General features: G+C 40.4%; 1 protein-coding gene across 1 annotated transcript in view; it reads right to left on the minus strand.

The window, feature by feature from the left end:
• The window catches only part of LOC113095930 (ski oncogene-like), a 32972-nt gene extending 14600 nt beyond the window's left edge, over window positions 1-18372 (minus strand). Inside the window, exon 1 of the mRNA XM_026261276.1 lies at window positions 17136-18372. Within this exon, the coding sequence (XP_026117061.1) occupies window positions 17136-18032 (897 nt within the window). The 5' untranslated portion in view covers window positions 18033-18372. The remainder of the gene's footprint in view (window positions 1-17135) is intronic.
• Window positions 18373-19617: the final 1245 nt, after the last annotated feature.

The following is a 19617-nucleotide window of genomic DNA, read 5'->3' on the forward strand; positions in this document are numbered from 1 at the left end:
CAATAGATTTTATTTTTTTAATTACGTCCGTCTCATTGTTATTCTGTTCCATGTCAGTGGGGCTGTTTGATGTTTCAGAGCGAATTGATGAGGCACATGATGACGCATATCGACACAAAACTCATTCGTTGACTCACCAGGGTCCAACTTCTCACCATCTGTGAGAATCACGTCGGCTGCCCTGCCTTGTAAAATTCTCTATGTGGACAGACACATGCAAAAGATGCCTACATAAAACCAACTTCCCACCAAATAAATCTCCAAGGTATTTTAAAGGGGAGAAAGGCAATGAACTTCTGACCTGCAATAGAGGGCTGTGGAGGAAGCTGAGGAGCTCAGGGGCATCCAGAGTGCCTTGCCATGTCTCACCCTTAAAGGCAATTAAAAAAAAAACTAAAACTCCAACTTCCAAGACTTTTATGGCTGCCAGATGGTGGGGGAGTCTGTGTGCCCCTGGACCCCTTGTCTCTGGACTTGTCTCAAGCTCTAGTAAATCCAGCTGACCTCGCCGAACTGACCCTAACTCTCTATCTACAGTAGCTATATATCTAGCAGAATGGCTATCTGTCTATCTATGTATGTAATCTATCTATCTATCTATCTCAAATTATTTCTTCACTGCCCTCATCCAGGTCAAAGGGAGTTTACAAGTGCAAGATCACCAATAAAAAATCAATTAAAAAAAATCAATCAATCAATCAATAATATTCTCTGCTGGCTATCAATTCAAGACATTAGCTGCCTCCACAACCCCCGAAAAAAGGTACTGCCATCAGTTCCACCCTCTTACCTCAGCTGCCATTGCTTTTATTTTCTGGTGGCTGGTGTTGTTGTTTATGTCCTGTAATTCAACCTGACCTCCCAACAACCCTGGCCAGGGGCTTCCAGGGCTATTAGGGGAGCTGGGACTGTAGGCAATTCAAGTGACAGAGGTTAACACCCCCCTCATTGAGGCTACATTTACACAACAACGTTGTGATCGAAAACTGAAGTTTCATGTATACACAACAATGTATTCAAAACACTTTGCATTTACACATATCGGCAAAAATGGTATATAACGTATGCCAGGCCAGTAGTTTCACCTTGTTAGTAAACAGTACCTGTTGCTGTGTGTATATGATGCATCTCCGCTGTTCATTGTAATATTGGTGAAGTAAATCCACACTTTGAAGCCTTAGCAAACTCTTAAACAGCAAAAACAGTACCATATACTCCGCCATTGTTGTTTATGTTTGTTCATGCTTGCCTTTAAAATCGACACATACTGTGCACATGCATGATGTCACCGTTTTTCAAGATTCCTGTTTTGGGGGTTTACAATTAAACAACAATGGAGGCGGTTTCAAAAACTTTGAAACCCTTTTTTAAAAATATGCATTTTCAGTCTCCATATTGCCGTTGTGTTGTAAACAAACAGGCAAAATGCATAAAAAGTTTCCTGTTTTTGGCTGAAAACATTGTCGAGTAAACAGCCCATACGCTGATAGGGCTGCTGTAAAACACAGAGGACTGGACGTCTTCTTTTCCCTTCATCCCAATGACATTAAATGGCATCACTTGGGTCTATTTTGAAGCTATGTGTATTAGCTGAAACAACTTGAGGTGGCCTCCTGTCAATCTTTAAGACAAGTCAGCTGCTTAGAAAGTAAAATAACAGGATTAGAAATAAATATTTTTACGTGTGATAACAGAAGGGCCGAACTCTTTCTGATCTAACAGGGTTTGATACAAGCATTTGACCAGTTTAATCACCAACATCTGACTGAAAGCAGCCAAAAAGACTCATTATCCGTGCATTCTTGAAAATTCCCTTGGGCTTTGATATGCATAAATATGATTACCAACACCATGTGCCCTCAGCCTAATCCCTAATCTTCCTTCTAATTTCTTCAATTGTTTGATCTTAAGTCACTTTCATATTTTACAGGCTAGCACTCATTTAGCGTCTCTCTCCACCACGGACAGAAAACTCCATATTCATGAGAAGCTTTAATTGAAAGAACAGAGGTGAGCCCTAAATTAGCTTTTTGTGTCAGCCAGCAGGGACAAATGCAGCTTCAGCACATTTTCTTTATATTCTCTGGAGGAAAAGAAGGAGAGAGATGTGAAAGGAGGAGAGGAAGAAAGAAGAGAGAGATTAAAGAAACTAAACTGGTGGTGCTAAGAAGAACGGATATCATACATAAAGGCCAGTATGAATCTCTTATTTTCTAAATAAAGACGCAATCCTTCCAAAAGACACCTCTTTGGCCCATTTTCAGTAAAAATCAGACAGGGAGGTTGTTTGCATTCCAGGAAACGTCTCCCACTTTCTGCATGTGCAGCACTTGGTTTCCTTACTGAATACTGAACACTTCAACGGCCAAAGCGGTCTCAGGTTTTTCTTTAGGCCTTCTGCAAGCAAAACACAGCCGAGGCTTGTCAGGAATTTTAATGAAAATACAGTGTTGTAAATGACCTTGAAAAACTGGTTTTAAAAAAATAACAATGGTGGAGAGGCGAAACGTATTTCGAAATCGGCTTCATGAAACGTTTCATTAGTGCTCCATCCGTCTCCAGAGTTGTTGTTTTTTTCTGTGTTATATGTGTGATTGTCAGACCAAAATTTTGGATGAAGACAACTTACATTTCTGAATAGCCAAGAATGGCCTTGTTAACAGACACTGGTATAAAAAAATAAATAAAAATTGAACCCCACATAACAAACCCTCCTAGCTGTGCATGTCCCTGGCAGTTCCCCTCATAAGGTTTCACTTTCCTCATAGGATGAGAATGACCTCAGCACAGTAAAAGCGGACAAGGACTGCTCACCAGATGTGAGAGGAGAAAACGGAGAGAGGAGGGAGCGCAGAAGAAAGAGAGATGGAGAGAGTGCAAAAAACATTTGCCTGAAGAATTTACTGCCAACCCCAGAGGAGTCCTTTGATTAAGGCTTCAAGTGGAGTTGCAGGGGTTTCTGGGATATCTCAGGAACACTTATCCAGTGGTGAGGCTGGTTAAGTGAAGAAAGAGACAGCGACAGCCAGAAAGAGAACGTTTGGTAAAAAATGCATTCCCAACCAAACTCCCCATTGTACCTCCAAACCAACAGGTTTGGCCCCAAACCCCCTATAAGCAAATGCCAGTGTCATTTTACACCCCTGTGCACCTGCCAGGCACACAAAGGGCCACTTCCTCCCTCTGTCTCGGTCCAAGGCCCCTGATCCCATTTAATACAGCCTGCACCACAACAAAGGGAGATAAATTAGGGAGAATGCTTGATGATAGGGTGACTAATCCATTTGGAAAGACTAATTCTATCAGTGCACCATACAGTTAGGACCAGCTAAAATGTGTGAATTGAGCAGCACGTGTAGCTGCAGATTTGCCAGTGACCGTTTTACAGAAATGCTTTCATGGCCATTTTACTGCCGTCGTAACTCATACTTGCAGGGTTTGACCCAGATATTTCTTTCCAATCATACCCAGTTTTTATATACATGTCCTGTGGTATGACCTTACATAAAACTCCAGACAGAGATAAAACCTCTTTTGTTAGTTTGTAGACAGGCCCTGAAAAAAAAAAAAAAAAAAAAACATGGCAAAAAAGTAGCGTGTCCACATACTCAATTATGTGTGCATATGTATGTATTAACTTGATCAAAAGTGACATAATTTTTTTTAAATGCTGTTGAACTTTTTATTTATCTATAAATATTGAAAAAAAAGCAATAATCAGCACAACTGTTTTTAACATTCATGGTAAGTAATGTTTCTTGAGCACCAAATGGCTGCTGAAAATTCTACTTTGCCATCACAGGAAAACACTGCATTTAAACCATATTAAAATATAAAACAGTTATTTTAAATAGTAATATTTCTCAACATTACTGTTTTATTTTATTTATTTTTTTTTATAAAAACTGCATTAAAAATATTAAGAAATAATAACAACCACTGTATGTTTTTATATAACGTCACGTGTGTTTATTCTAATATATTATATATCATATTAAATTCTATAATTATATTAAAATATATTATATTAATTAAAAAAAAAATTAAAAATAAGTGTACAGGAAAAAAGACCTTGGATAGCTCACATGACAACTGGTTATGAATCTATCACCTCTGCTATGCATGCTGGGCGAATCTTTTACAAACTGACTTCTCTTCTACCGCAAATCAAAGCTGTGTGCGTCAGTCCAGTCTCACTTTAATCTCACATTCCTCACTTCATTCACACATAGCCTCTTCAGCTTTTGCATGCACTCCTCAATCCTAACCAAAGTTCCAATAAATCACAGCCTGCTGTAGTGCCGTAGCCCAGGTGAGCTGATGTCTCCACCAGAAGACAGCCGCAGACAAGCATACAAGACCACTATATGGTCAAGCCAATTAAGCCAATGCTGCCTGAAGGAACAGTGATTACCCTGTTTATAATGATAAGTCTCAGAGCAGCTCCGCTTTTTGAATGAGAAGTTGTAAACTATATTCTTGTCCTCTTTGACCACAATAGCTGGTCCCCAGTTTAAGGCACAGGCCTGATAATAGCTAGGTCATTATGGGATTTCAGGCTGCTCTGCTCTGGCCTGCCCGGGCTCAGGCTGCCCATGTCTGTGGTCACTGGTGCACTATAAATAAAAGCAGACACTGAGTACAAGCATGCTATCACATTGCCCTACAAGCCAGAGAGAGAGAGAGGGAGGAAAGTCACCCTAGCCAGAACATTTTCAGCTGCCATTACTCCAGTCTTCAGTGTCACATAATATGCAGATTTTGGTGCTCAAAATTCATCATTTATTATTATTATTATTATTATTATTATAAATGTTCAAAACAGTTTTGCAGCTTCATATTTTTGTGGAAAGCATAATATAATTTTCAGGACTCTTTGATCAATATAACAGCATTAATTTGAAACAGAACATCTGTAACACTATAAACATCTTGCTGTCATTTTTGATCAATTTAATACAAAAAACCTTGGATTAGTCTGTTTTATTGCATCGGGACCAAAATGTCTATATTTTAATGTCTAGAATATGCGGAGCTGACTGTACCTCTCCCGTGCATGTCCTACTCACTTCAGCAAAAGAGAGAGAGAGAGAGATAGAGAGAGACAGAGAGAATGGATGGATTAGAAAAAGAGAGAAAGAAGCCAAGGCAGAGCACAGCTGAGTAATTGAGGGTGACATGTCTGTAACAACACATCAGGCTGTTTGAATAAAGCCCTTTCCTAAGAGAAATGGAGAGAATAGAGAAAGAGAGACAAGTGATGGAACAGATGCTTGGAATTAGAGTAGCCAGTGAGGGGGTGTCATCCGCAAAAAAAAAAAAAAAAATTGGAAAGTGGCAGCAGTTTTGGTACTGGATAAATAGTCCCACACAAGCTCGCTGTGCTTTATAGAGCGAGGAGGCAGCCGTCCTGAATGCGTTTGATATGAGCTCTCGCTCCAGGCCTCACCGTCGCATTGCTGAAGGCTCCAATAGCAGAAATTGAGTATGTGTTTAACAGCACACCACATTTCTTTGTGCTCGCTTATACCTGATCTCCAGTGCCACGCAGAAACCTGGCACACACTCAAGCCACTGGGGGTCTGCTAGTTGGTTCTACTGAGGAACATAGTAGAACGAGCCCTTCTCCCCTCTGTATCCTTTTTACTGTCAATTGCTTTATTCATTGGATTTGATTACCTTTTAACCATCAGAAGAAAAAAAACTGTAGTTGATGAATGAGAAAAACACTGACATTCAATCAGTATCCACTGGCTCCAGCATTTGAAGAGGCAGCCAACAAAACCGCAGCGCATGCTTATAATAAACAGAATATTATTTGCCATTGCTGTGGATGCTTATATAGTTATGGTTATAGTTATCTTTACAGTTAGAGTTCTTGGTGTGAACAGGCCTTTTTACATTTAAGGCAAATGTTTTGAAGCTTAAACATTTCAGTACCCATTGATTGTGACCACAGGGCAAGTGAACTGTAGATTCACTGCATGTATTATGTAGTCAATTTGCTGTAGCGTGGAAAAGGAAACATTTTTAAATAGAAGATTTTTACTGACTAAACATGTTACTTCACAGCATTAGCTTCAGAAAGCTGCGGTACAATAAATAACAATACATTTGATATTATATATAAAAGCAAAAGAACTTTCCGTTTCTGAGAACGCCATCTTGCCGAGCGCTCCAGAAGCAGTTCTGAAACACCATGTTGTGGTGGACCATCGCAGCGAGTGGAAAATGGAGGCCTTGCCAGCCGTCTGAGGGCTGGAGGAGTGAATCAGCCTTTCTGGAAAAATCTGAATGTGCCTCATAACCCAAAGCCTCAAACACAGGGAGGGCAAATGCAGGAAAACCTCCATCCTTGCACCACCCAGAGAGCAGGAGAGAGAGAGAGACCGACTCACACTCATCCGAAGCTGAGGCACAGGGAAATGGAGGTTATGGATCAGGTCATCCTGACATCATGATTTTTTTTTTGCAAGGCTGGGACAGAGCTTTGTATTCCTCAATAACACAATCACTATGAGGAGGCCTGGATACGAGTGTTGCAGAGACTTGTTTGTGTATGTGTGTGTGAAAGAGAAAGACCGAGCGAGCAGTGAGTGAGTGAGCATGAGAGAGCTGGCACGCTCTCCTCAGCCCACCAGCCAGGAAGCATCAAGTTCTTATTTAGCACAGGAAGAGCTGCTTTGCTTAGCAACTACACTGACTCTCCAATCACAGAAGTTTTCTGAATAATGCTGCTTGGACGTGGAGGAGGAGTTCACTCTGAGGAGTGAACGAGAGGCCACAGGCTGCTTAAAAACAACAAAATCCCTATTTTCATAAAAGACCCAGACTGCTCACATATTAAAATAAAAAAAAAAAAAAAAAATAAAAAAAAAAAATTGGAGCTTTTTTTCCTTAGCCTAGAAAAGCACCAGCTTTCAATGTGTGGTTTAGAAAACTCATAATTTAATTAACAGGAACAGTTTAACTAAAAGCTAAAATCATTATTTACTCAACCTCATGTTTTTGCAAAACCATAAAACTTTCTTGCTTCCATGAAAGATAAACAGTGTAATTACAATGAATGGGGAGCGATACTTTCAAGCTTAAAAAGGATGCAAAAGCACCATGAACGCATCATGAAAACAGCCCATTCAACTTAAACACACTATATTCAAGCATTCTAAATTCCAACAGCTTTACATGGGGAATGGACCAAAGCTTATGTTGCAGTGTTAACTACTGTACAAATTTTCCTTTCCAGTGGGCTATTCATTGGAACTCTGTGTCAGAACCAGATCAGACTAATTCACAAAAGAAGAACTCAGATTGGTTTTGCAAATAAATAAAAATAACAACAACTGACTACTTTGCTCATGAACAAGGGCAAGAACCAAGATTTTTAGTGAATTCTGACTTACAGTTGGGTCTATTGTATACACAAAGGTATCTAATGACTTTAGAAGACCTGAAATATAGTACAAGAGCTGTATGGTTTTAATGTTACTTCTGTGGTGCTTTTTAATCGTTATAGAGTTTGGCAGACACATTCAGTAATTATACTGTAAAGAATGGCCAGGATATTAAAAATCTCTCCTCTTACCTCAGCAGAAGAAAGTTAGTTTGGAAAGACATGAGAGCGAGTAAATAATGGAGAATTTTCCATTTTTATTCCCTTTAAGGTCTCAGATGGAAGCAGAGATTGGACAGAAAACAATGAGTTGGGGAGCAAGTTTGGGAAACAGAGATACCGGATGGATTTGAACTCACTTCACCAACACAGCACAAGAACTCACATGCTCTAACTTGACCACAGCTCTTGACATTAACTGCTACTATTTATAGTATAAAATGATTTGAAACATTTTAAAAAATAAACTTCATTTTAATTATGCATGGCAAAAATATTCATTCTTCCTCATCGAGGCATAACAGCAGTGTCAATTTATGATGTGCACAGAAATGACCAAGCAACAGTTGTACATGTGCACTTAACAATGCTATTTGAACATAAGAATAAAAAAAGTACTTAATTTGAGATTCATGAGCTTATCCTCATGGTAGCTTTGGGGGCGGTCAGTGGGAGGTTTGTAGGCGAGAGCAACATGCCAGTTTGTCATATGGCACACGCACGCAGACTGAAGCTGCATCATCCCACAGACAGACCCTGAGGAAACATCTTTACCACACAGTCCTCACCCTTCTCCGAGCAGTTCTAACAGAAGTCGACAGCTGTAGAAAGTAAATTCACTCAAGCACGTCTCAGAATTCCAGATTCTTTCAGCAGTGGTTTTGTTTGATGTATTTGTGTAAAATGTAATTTTAAATAATCACTGTAAGCAAGACACAATGCAAGAATAGGCAATTGACTTTGGTTTCCTCGCCATTTCTTTTGGCTGAAATAAATCTGGTGCATATTTGTAATTCAAACACATTCAGATTAGGAATACACTCCTTTAATATTCCTAATTAGTTCTGGCTGGCCAAGAGTTAATTGAAATTCCAAGTCGATTACATAAAAATGCATCCTCCAGCTCATGAGGATGGATCAGGGAGGGAATACGAAGTCGTACAGGGGTGTGCATCTAAGGGCAATAGATACACCACTGGATTAAAGCTACATTTAAGCCATTTCCATCGGAATGAAACTTTTTCAAACTGGGCTTTGCAGAGCAGTTACGGATTAACGAATTTGCAAGGGGATCAATTAAGGCACTGGGTTTCTTGCACGGTGGCAGCTGTCTACTTCAGGATTTTTCATCTCCAGAGCAGATGGGTTGCCATATTAATCATGAAGCTGATGATTGTTGACTAAGGGGCCTGATCTGAGAAACTGATCATAAAACAACACCACCATCATTCTGCCATCTGTTCCCAAAGACTTGTGGAAGTGCCAGCCTGCGCAACTCTAAACCTTAACCGATGCCGTCATCAGACATCATACAGCCTTTACTCACAAAACAGAGGCTGATTCAGTGACATTCATGGTTAACGGCATCCCAATTAAAGATCAATCATTTTGTGGTACCAAATCAACACTACACCACTTCCTTGTAACACAAAAGGAGAAAAATCTCTGTTGGGTGTGTGAGTTAGTGGGGGTACCCGAAGCGTGAATCCTTATAAGGGAAAACAACTAACCATTCCTAACACCATGTCTACACCGGATGCGAGCGGTGCGGTGCAGTACAATGCAAAAAAATACTATAAACACTGATCTATAGTAGAGATTAATTATATATTGATCAGTCAATACAACTCAGTATAATCAGTGATGCTGTCTACACTGGATGCAGCGTGCACTAACAGACAGTAGTTTAAGTCTTTGGATCTTTTAGTTATGATGATTTTGGCTCACATTTAACAAAACCCCACCAATTATCTCAATAATTTAGAATATGGTATCTAATATCAGCTAATCAACTCAAAACACCTGCAAAGGTTTCCGGAGCCTTCAAAACGGTCTCTCAGTTTGGTTCACTAGGCTACACAATCATGGGGAAAACCGCTGATCTTACAGTGGTCAAGAAGACAATCATTGATCATCCTTCACAAGGAGGTTAAGCCACAAACATTCATTGCCAAAGAAGCCGGCTGTTCACAGAGTGCTGTATTCAAGCATGTTAAGAGAAAGTTGAGTGGAAGGAAAAAGTGTGGAAGAAAAAGATGCACAACCAAATGAGAGAACCGCAGACTTATGAGGACTGTCAAGCAAAATCGATTAAAGAATTTGAATGAACTTCACAAAGAATGGACTGAGGCAAGGGGTCAAGGCATCAAGAGACACCACACACAGACGTGTCACAGAATTTGCTGAACCACAGACAAATGTCAGAGGCATCTTACCTGGGCTAAGGAGAAGAAGAACTAGATTGTTGCAAAGTTGTCCAAAGTCCTCTTTTCAGATGAGAGCACGTTTTGAATTTCATTTAGAAACCAAGGTCCTAGAGTCTGGAGGAAGGGTGGAGAAGCCCATAGCCCAAGTTGCTTGAAGTCCAGTGTTAAGTTTCCACAGTCTGTAATGATTTGGGGTGCAATGTCATCAGCTGGTGCTGGTCCATTCTGTTTTTCGAAAACCAAAGTCATTGCACCCGTTTACCAAGAAATTTTGGAGCACTACATGCTTCCTTCTGCTGACCAGCTTTTTGAAGATGCTGATTTCATTTTCCAGCAGGATTTGGCACCTGCCAACACTGCCAAAGCACCAAAAGTTGGTTAAATGACCATGGTGTTGGTGTGCTTGACTGGCCAGCAAACTCACCAGACCTGAAGCCCGGGGTATTGTCAAGTGGAAAATGAGAAACAAGAAAACATGAAATGCAGATTAGCTAAAGGCCACGGTCAAAGAAACCTGGGCTTCCATACCACCTCAGCAGTGCCACAAACTGATCACCTCCATGCCACACCGAATTGAGGCAATAATAAAAGCAAAAGGAGCCCCTACAAAGTATTGAGTACATGCAAAGTAAATTAACATACTTTCCAGAAGGCCAACAATTCCGCATTCCGCATTCTATTTATGACGTGCTGACACAATTTTCAAACAATTTTCCAACAGTCGCTTTCTCGCATCCAGTGTAGACAGACTTTAACTGATGTGCCACAGTCCCACACTGTGTAAGCAGAGATGACTGAGGACAATTGCGAATTATTTGCAGATCCTCAGTACCACTGTTAAACATATAATCTTGCAAAATGTGTGGTAAATAGAGTAGACAATAGTAAATAGTAAATAGAGTAGCCAACGTGCGATAGCAAATCTTGAAATTGATAGTGAAACTAAAAAGTGATCGCGCATTCAAAAGGGGGGCAACATTGTGGCATCGTCTATCGGCCTGACCCTACTGCAAAAGCACCATAAAAGCATCATGAAAACAGTCCATTCGACTCATGCACTATATTCCAAGTTCTCTGATGGGAACAGGTTGTGTTTACTGTTAATACTTCACTTTGACTCTATTATTTACATTTGTGAACAAGATCAGTCTAATTCACACAATAACATTGCAACTTTCATGAACCCTGCATGGAGGGCAAGGGTGGATATTGAGATTTTTAGTGAACTGCAACTTACATTTCTTCACACAAAAGTATCAATAGACTTTGGAAGACTTGAAATATAGCGCAAGAGTTGTATGGACCAATCATGCAGACTTGCTCAAAAAACAAATGCCTAATTTAGTGACATTCGTTGCTATTTACATCCCAGTTAAAAGATCAACATTATTGTGGCACCAAATCAACATATCACATCAGTAGATGCATTTCATGTTGGCAGCAGACACAGACAAAAGTCTATAGACTGATTACCATAGAGGCATTGGTCGTGCAGCGTACACCAAAACAAAGCCAGAGACACAATGAGAGCTGATGGCTTGAGTAACAAAGCTATCCGGAACAAAAGAGGCGGCAGGTCTTCACCCCAGCATCAGCCAGTGGAGAGCTCCAGCTGACGCCCTTTAAACAAGAGGTCACACGGCAGAGAATAGAGGGCACAACCTCTGAGAGCCCCTGACCACCCCCTCACCTCTATCCCTCCAGGGAGGGGATAAGACAGCATCTCTTGGGGACTGTTAAGTCATCAAGGCGCCCTTGTACATTTCAGCCAGTCAAAGAATAGGCATCAGAAAGTGGATTTGGACTCAGCTAAGTCAAACCCCAGGTAGTCACTAGCCAGTGTTGTTTGAGCGTCTGATTCTGAGCAGCGGGGGTTGTTTGCCGGCTGCCGGGATGTGGTATGGACTTCGGATGAATAAGTAGCACTTGCTTTGTTTGGGTGAAGGGGGGTGGGACAAGCGGATGGAATTGCTGGCAGTCTGGATACAGAGCAAGGGGCAGTGTGGCTGGTGGTTCGCAGTGTAGGCCACAACGGCGAGGTCAGCAGACAGATGGGAATGGAAATGAGTAGGCCGTGCGCTCATTTTAATCTTTTCCCCACAGCTGATCCAGGCATTATAGCTGCAAACTTGCATGCACATTGCGACCTCCATCCCCCAGCCATACACATTTATTATGGCCGTTGCCACCTTGGGTCGGACACTCAGTTGATTGGTTTTGTCTCAGGTTGGTTGTCATCTGCAATTTGATAAAGTGAGTGAGCAGAACAAAGAGGAGTTTTATACCCCCCCCCCCCATTTAAAATCTTTGCAGACCCTCTGTGTCCAATATATTACACAACAATATTCTCACTGGAGTCTTCATTTCTGGCAGGCCAATGCACATGCACTTGACATACAGTCTTGTTCAAAATAATAGCAGTACAATGTGACTAACCAGAATAATCAAGGTTTTTAGTATATTTTTATTGCTACGTGGCAAACAAGTTACCAGTAGGTTCAGTAGATTGTCAGAAAACAAACAAGACCCAGCATTCATGATATGCACGCTCTTAAGGCTGTGCAATTGGGCAATTAGTTGAAAGGGGTGTGTTCAAAAAAATAGCAGTGTCTACCTTTTGACTGTACAAACTCAAAACTATTTTGTACAAACATTTTTTTTTCTGGGATTTAGCAATCCTGTGAATCACTAAACTAATATTTAGTTGTATGACCACAGTTTTTTAAAACTGCTTGACATCTGTGTGGCATGGAGTCAACCAACTTGTGGCACCTCTCAGCTGTTATTCCACTCCATGATTCTTTAACAACATTCCACAATTCATTCACATTTCTTGGTTTTGCTTCAGAAACAGCATTTTTGATATCACCCCACAAGTTCTCAATTGGATTAAGGTCTGGAGATTGGGCTGGCCACTCCATAACATTAATTTTGTTGGTTTGGAACCAAGACTTTGCCCGTTTACTAGTGTGTTTTGGGTCATTGTCTTGTTGAAACAACCATTTCAAGGGCATGTCCTCTTCAGCATAGGGCAACATGACCTCTTCAAGTATTTTAACATATGCAAACTGATCCATGATCCCTGGTATGCGATAAATAGGCCCAACACCATAGTAGGAGAAACATGCCCATATCATGATGCTTGCACCTCCATGCTTCACTGTCTTCACTGTGTACTGTGGCTTGAATTCAGAGTTTGGGGGTCGTCTCACAAACTGCCTGTGGCCCTTGGACCCAAAAAGAACAATTTTACTCTCATCAGTCCACAAAATGTTCCTCCATTTCTCTTTAGGCCAGTTGATGTGTTCTTTGGCAAATTGTAACCTCTTCTGCACATGCCTTTTTTTTAACAGAGGGACTTTGCGGGGGATTCTTGAAAATAGATTAGCTTCACACAGACGTCTTCTAACTGTCACAGTGCTTACAGGTAACTCCAGACTGTCTTTGATCATCCTGGAGGTGATCATTGGCTGAGCCTTTGCCATTCTGGTTATTCTTCTATCCATTTTGATGGTTGTCTTCCGTTTTCTTCCACGTCTCTCTGGTTTTGCTCTCCATTTTAAGGCATTGGAGATCATTTTAGCTGAACAGCCTATCATTTTTTGCACCTCATTATAGGTTTTCCCCTCTCTAATCAACTTTTTAATCAAAGTACGCTGTTCTTCTGAACAATGTCTTGAACGACCCATTTTCCTCAGCTTTCAAATGCATGTTCAACAAGTGTTGGCTTCATCCTTAAATAGGGGCCACCTGATTCACACCTGTTTCTTCACAAAATTGATGACCTCAGTGATTGAATGCCACACTGCTATTTTTTTGAACACACCCCTTTCAACTAATTCAACTAATTGCCCAATTGCACAGCCTTAAGAGCGTGCATATCATGAATGCTGGGTCTCATTTGTTTTCTGAGAATCTACTGAACCTACTGGTAACTTGTTTGGCACATAGCAATAAAAAAATATACGAAAAACCTTGATTATTCTGGTTAGTCACATTGTACTGCTATTATTTTGAACAAGACTGTATGTGTTTTATGGGAAAGTTTAAATTCCAAATAAAACAATATATTACACAGTCATTACATGTTGTATCAATCCATTCAAGTTAGAACTGGAACGAATAAGTAATATAATGATAAAATAATATAATATAATAAAGATAATTTTACAATTAAATAAAAAATAATAATCAAGTTAATATAGAAGTAAGTTAAAATGTCGCTTTTAAGCTATTTTTATTGGTCCTAATATTGTTTTGGGAGTCTCCTACAATAGGTTTAAATGCATGCATGGTCAAAAAACACTTTCGTTTTCTCATTAATGCATTTAATTTGACCTCATTTTCCAGTGATTGTCAAATGATTCCTTTGAAGCAGATAAAAAATTCAGTCTCTATAAACCCCTCCTTTCCATGCTCTCCTCTTATTGGTCAGATGTCCCAGTCTGTAGTGATTGGTCTATGGCGTACAGCAGTGTCGGAAATTATATGCCTAATTGCCTATTTCAATAGTTCTGTATTTTGAACGCTCTATAGAAAATAAAAACATGATCTATTATTTATCATACTTACAGGTTGTGATTCAGTGGAGGAGCTGGTTCAAATAAACAGGATACTCATCCATCTTTCAACAGCAAGTGTTTTGTGAATACCGTGTTGAACTCCACGAGATTAGAGAAGCAGTCCTCAGTAAAATGATGTGTTTGTAGGTGAAGTCATGTTGTTCGCAGCCGGCCAACATAGAACATAGGCACGCATTATGCATATGTGTTATTACGTGACGTGTAGCCGTCACAGAAGTGGGATTCGAATTACTAATGACTAATTTCATCTGTACAGAGTCAATTCTTTATTTTGGGATACAATAACTTTATTAATCATGTACTTTTAGCTTTTTCAACTTTGCAGATTGTTGACATTCACATAAAGCTACATTACACACTGCATGAAAGACAATAATGCAAATGGCATAATAGGGGCACTCAATCATCTAATTAAAAGAATAAATATTAAAATAAAGTGTATAATTTAAAAAATTTTTTTTTTTTTTTTACAACTATTAAGAATTTTTTAAAGCAAAATAATATAATAATGAAATGATGAAATATGAAATAAAATATAATTAAGAATAAACTATTTTTCAATTTTTACAAATATTTAAAGAGGATGACACAGGGTTAACTCATGAGGTCATACTTCTTATATGAATCCATAAAAATTGGGCAAATAAATTGACACTAAGGCAAACAGTGATTAGGTGGGATGTTTCGCTACCTATTTACTTTCATTGTATTCTTCAGTCTCTTATCAGACAACCATCTGTCCAGCTGAAGAACCAACGGCCGAACACGATTGGCCAGACTGACTGAAAGGAGAGGGGGTGGGGTTGTTGGTTGACTGCCTTTTTAGGGAGGTCACATCATGGCCCTTTGACGGCATGTCAAGGCCCTGGCGGACAGGGGCGACAGATTCTTAATGACAACTCGCCACCCTCTCCCTGTGATCTACCCCATAATGTCAGCCAGTCCACACAAAGTCTGGATGCAGTTTTAAAAAAATTCAGATCAGAGATATTTTGTTCTGATTCACCTTAGATTAAAAAAAAAAATACAAAATAAAATAATAATAATAAAAACGCAAACTCTGTACTGCTGCAAACAAGTATATTACATAAAAATCCTGAGGATTCAGAAACCTAATAACCATGGCGACCAGCCTCTCATCAAAGTAATATTTGGAAGCAGCAATTCTCTAAAAAGCATATTCTCTGCAAGAGACCACAAATAGCAAATATTCTCAGTTAGACTGAAAAGTTAAGTTTATTTTTAAAAAATAAAGGAAAAAAACTGAATTCAATTGAACTGAGGTTAGGTGAAAAGTGCTGAGTTTAAAAAAAAAAAAAAATTGTAATACAGGTCCACCGGTACACAGCTCCCCACGGACCCAGCCAGCATGCTAACTAGGACACCTCTGACAATGAACCATTGAAACTGCACAAAATTCACACTTCTGTATACATTACGGCTACAAATATAGGACAGAGAATAACTGCACAGAAGACGCCACATTTCTTTAGCCTAATGAGAAGCAAGGCAAAGCGTAAACTAGCCACTCAGCTTCCATGTGACAAATAAAAGTCAACACCTTTCTCCTAGAGAAGCATTCGTTAAATACACAGGACACTGCATTTCTGAAATGTGCCATGTCTCTCACATTTCCAACAGTAATGAAACTGCATTTGCCACACCATGCATCCCAAGGCTGCCGAAGTGACACCATGGTAACACATATATATATGTGTGCAGACCCATTAGCACGATCACACTCAACAGCTGCTGCGTGGAGGGAGCAGCCAACCCAAGTCTCCCGTGCTTTTGTCCGCTCGCCATGTCTCTGACCCTGGCGTGGAGCCTGATCAGACAGTGGGAGACCCAAGGGTAGCACTGACCCTACACCAACTGCTTTTTGGAGCGTGACTTCAACTCCAACCTGCCCCCCACCCAAAACACATACACAAAACAATGTCCTACACAGCACTCTTATCCTCCTCCTCCTCCTCCACTACTGGCTTCCCCAAGCCTCCCCATTTATCTCTGGCTCCCACAAAATACACAATTGAGGCTCCATTTGTCATATGCAGATGCCCCTGAGTGCATCCAGAGGCACAAAACAAATGCTTTTGGGGGGCTGATTGGGGGCAGGACACCGGCTGGCTGTGCACCTTCATTTCAAAAGATAGAATTAAATTCTGATATTACATCATAAATATATGCAGTATGCAGTTCAGTGGTTCTCAGCTGTGACCTCGAAAAGTAAAGAAAAAACAATGCTAAACTAATATGATATAGTGCATAACATTTTTTGTAAACTCCCAATTATTTTTTTAGATGCCAAAATGAACATGCTGTGTAATTCAAAAATAAAGGGTGAAATTAGGAAAAGTATGGTTTGTATTTTGTATGGTGAAACTGAAGAAAAACATGTTAGACATGAAAGATTTTTGGTTGATTTGGCGCAATAAACAATTTTGGTAAAGCCACTACAACATACCCAATGTAAAATTTGGGTTTTGAAGCAAAACTTGTTGAGATGCACAGCTATAGACAGTTTTCAGAGGTGGCACCTTGTGTAATAGGAAAGTTCAATGTAAGTGCATGAGTATCAATAAAGTAAAATACACACAAAACATTAAATGATTATATAACACCGATAATTTCTTTAAATATTTGGGACGTAAATATTCATAATTCTGGAGTACAATAGTCCAGATTTCGATTTTCATAATATTTCAGTGCATCGTCAAGGGTTAAGCTCACCTTGTAAGATGTCTTGTGCTTGTTCCCCAGGTCAAATTTTCCCTTTAACTCATTGAGGAGCTGCTGCAGGGTGCTGCTCTCCTCTTTGTCACTATAGTCTTGATCCAAAAGAATATAAGCCCTCCAGTTGGACGAGTCGAAGCCCCAGTGACAGGTTCTGTTCTCCAGCCTTTTATGACTGTGCACCACAAACTTGTGCGTCGGATACATGAGCCTGCAGTCCAAGCACTGTATGCACGCCGCGCTGGGGCTCGTGTAGAGCTCTGGCACGAACAGACCCTTGCACTTCCCGAAGCATTCGTGATAAACTTTAAAGCTCTTCTCCGTTCTTTCCAGCTCGATGGAGCACGACAACTCTTTGTCGACGTGTGGTGGGAACGTGCCGCCGTAGATGAGGGCATTGCAGAGGCGCTCGGCGTCCGTCTGGGTGATGAGTCCGCATGAGGGGGCCGAGAAGGGCAGGATGCCCATAACTTTAAGGATCTCCAGCTGGTCCGCCGTGCACCGGGAGCAGTAGATGTGGAGGTCGTCGCACACCGAGTTGATCTGCTGGAGAGAAAAATCTCGCAGGACGCTGTTGAGGATCTGCGGCAGGCAGAGGCGCTTCTCGCCGCCCACCACAAAGCACGAAATGGTCTCCCGCTCCAGGACCGTCTCGCACCTCTCGGTGGAGCGGTCGGACGGGATGAAGAGGGGCCCCGGCATGACCGGGGGTGTCTGCGCGGGGAGGTTCACCATCACCTCGGCGCTCTTACCGTCCTTCTTGAACAGCATGTCCTGCTGCCACCGGGCCGAGAAGGCTGCCGGTCCGCCGAGGGAGCTCATGGAGCTCAAGTGAAACTGCTTGAGAGTTTGCTGAAGTCCTGGATGCGGCTGAAAGCTGGAAGCAGCCTCCATGTTTAAACCCGGGCAATCTGATCAAAACAGATTCGGTGAATGTGAACAGAAAGAGTCGCAACAGTCCATGTCAGTTCGGAAAGCGTAAAACACCGCCTCGTAATCCATTCAACTGTTTCATTTTCAAATCTTAAATCGAACCAGAATTCCCAGCGACGAGAAAATCCTCCCTAAAGTATAAAGTTTTGAACGAAATGTAATTCCCAGTCCGCCTGTTTCACAGACCCGGTGCAACTCACGCGCAAAATGTGTGTCTTGTGTAAAGCTCGTCGGCGCAGTTGCCTCCGCTTTACTATGAGAGTGTGCGAGCCTCCCTCCCTCTCTCTCTCTCTCTCTGTTTGTTTGTGTCTGGTTCAGTCATTGAATTCCTGCCAAGAATGTGACTGACTCCCCGGGCCGGCTGTTCCGTGAACAGTTCTTCCTCCCCCCCGCAGTCTCAGCAGCTGCAAAAGCGGGAACACTACACGTAGAACCACAGCGGCGCATGCAGCGGGAGGAGGAGGTCGAGGAGAGGTGGAGTTTACCTACAGCGGCTTAAGTAACTATCATTAACAAACTTTAAAGGTCACGAACATTCAATAAACAGCAAGAACAGTAGTTTATGCACATTTGAATATTGGTGTATATGAATCAAAGTATCGTGAAACTAATGTAGCCTACATTAAATCTCAAAAGGGGTTTGTTTTGGTCGCCTGAATACATTACCCCGCTTATTACAAGCTTATTAAACGGCGAGCGTGATTTCACCAAGTACAACACGTTCCTTGTTGATCCTGGAACAACATTCCAGTCAACCAATCAGAATTGATATTTTTGGACAATAATGTTGATCCAGGAACATGTCTTACTTGGCAAAATCACAGAGACCCTTATTAAACAATAGACCTATATAATATAAGGAACACTACACTATTAGGCATGTTAAAATATCATTGTTATTTAGGATCAATGAGAATAAAACATTACCGATAGCCGTAGATTGATTCTAATAATAGCAACAACTAATAATCATGTCAAAGCTAATCAACTAATCAACGTTAGCTTTCAATTCTAAAAATACAACCTACATCGAATAGAAATTTACAAGTAAAATTTTGTCTGAAAAGTAAATAGCCTACCTCCTGGGGTCAGTAAGAAAAAATATGTATTGCTTAAGGACACAGTAAAAACGTTGCAAAAAAAAAAAAAAAAAGAAATCTAACAAATGCTGTTGATTTATAACGTTCTATTATTCAAAGAATTCTAATGGGGAAAAATTTATTATGGTTTCCACGAAAATATTTAACAGGTTTTCAAAATTTATAAGAAGAAATGTGAAACTGAACACTGGAATAATGGCTGTTGGAAATATATATTTGCCTTTCGTAAATTACATTTTTAAAATATATTCAAATAGTAGTTATTTGTAATCATATTCAGTGTGATATTACTTCATTCTGATCACTTTGACAAAAATCAAGTTATGACAAACTTGACAACAACAACAAAAAACAACAACTGTAATTTGAAATTTTCTACCTCAAAATGACATTATGACGAATGTTCTAAAATGTAATAATAATGAAATCTTGGTTCATGAAATTAT

Source organism: Carassius auratus, unplaced genomic scaffold (genome assembly GCF_003368295.1).
Source record: "Carassius auratus strain Wakin unplaced genomic scaffold, ASM336829v1 scaf_tig00215808, whole genome shotgun sequence".
Taxonomy (NCBI): Eukaryota; Metazoa; Chordata; class Actinopteri; order Cypriniformes; family Cyprinidae; genus Carassius; species Carassius auratus.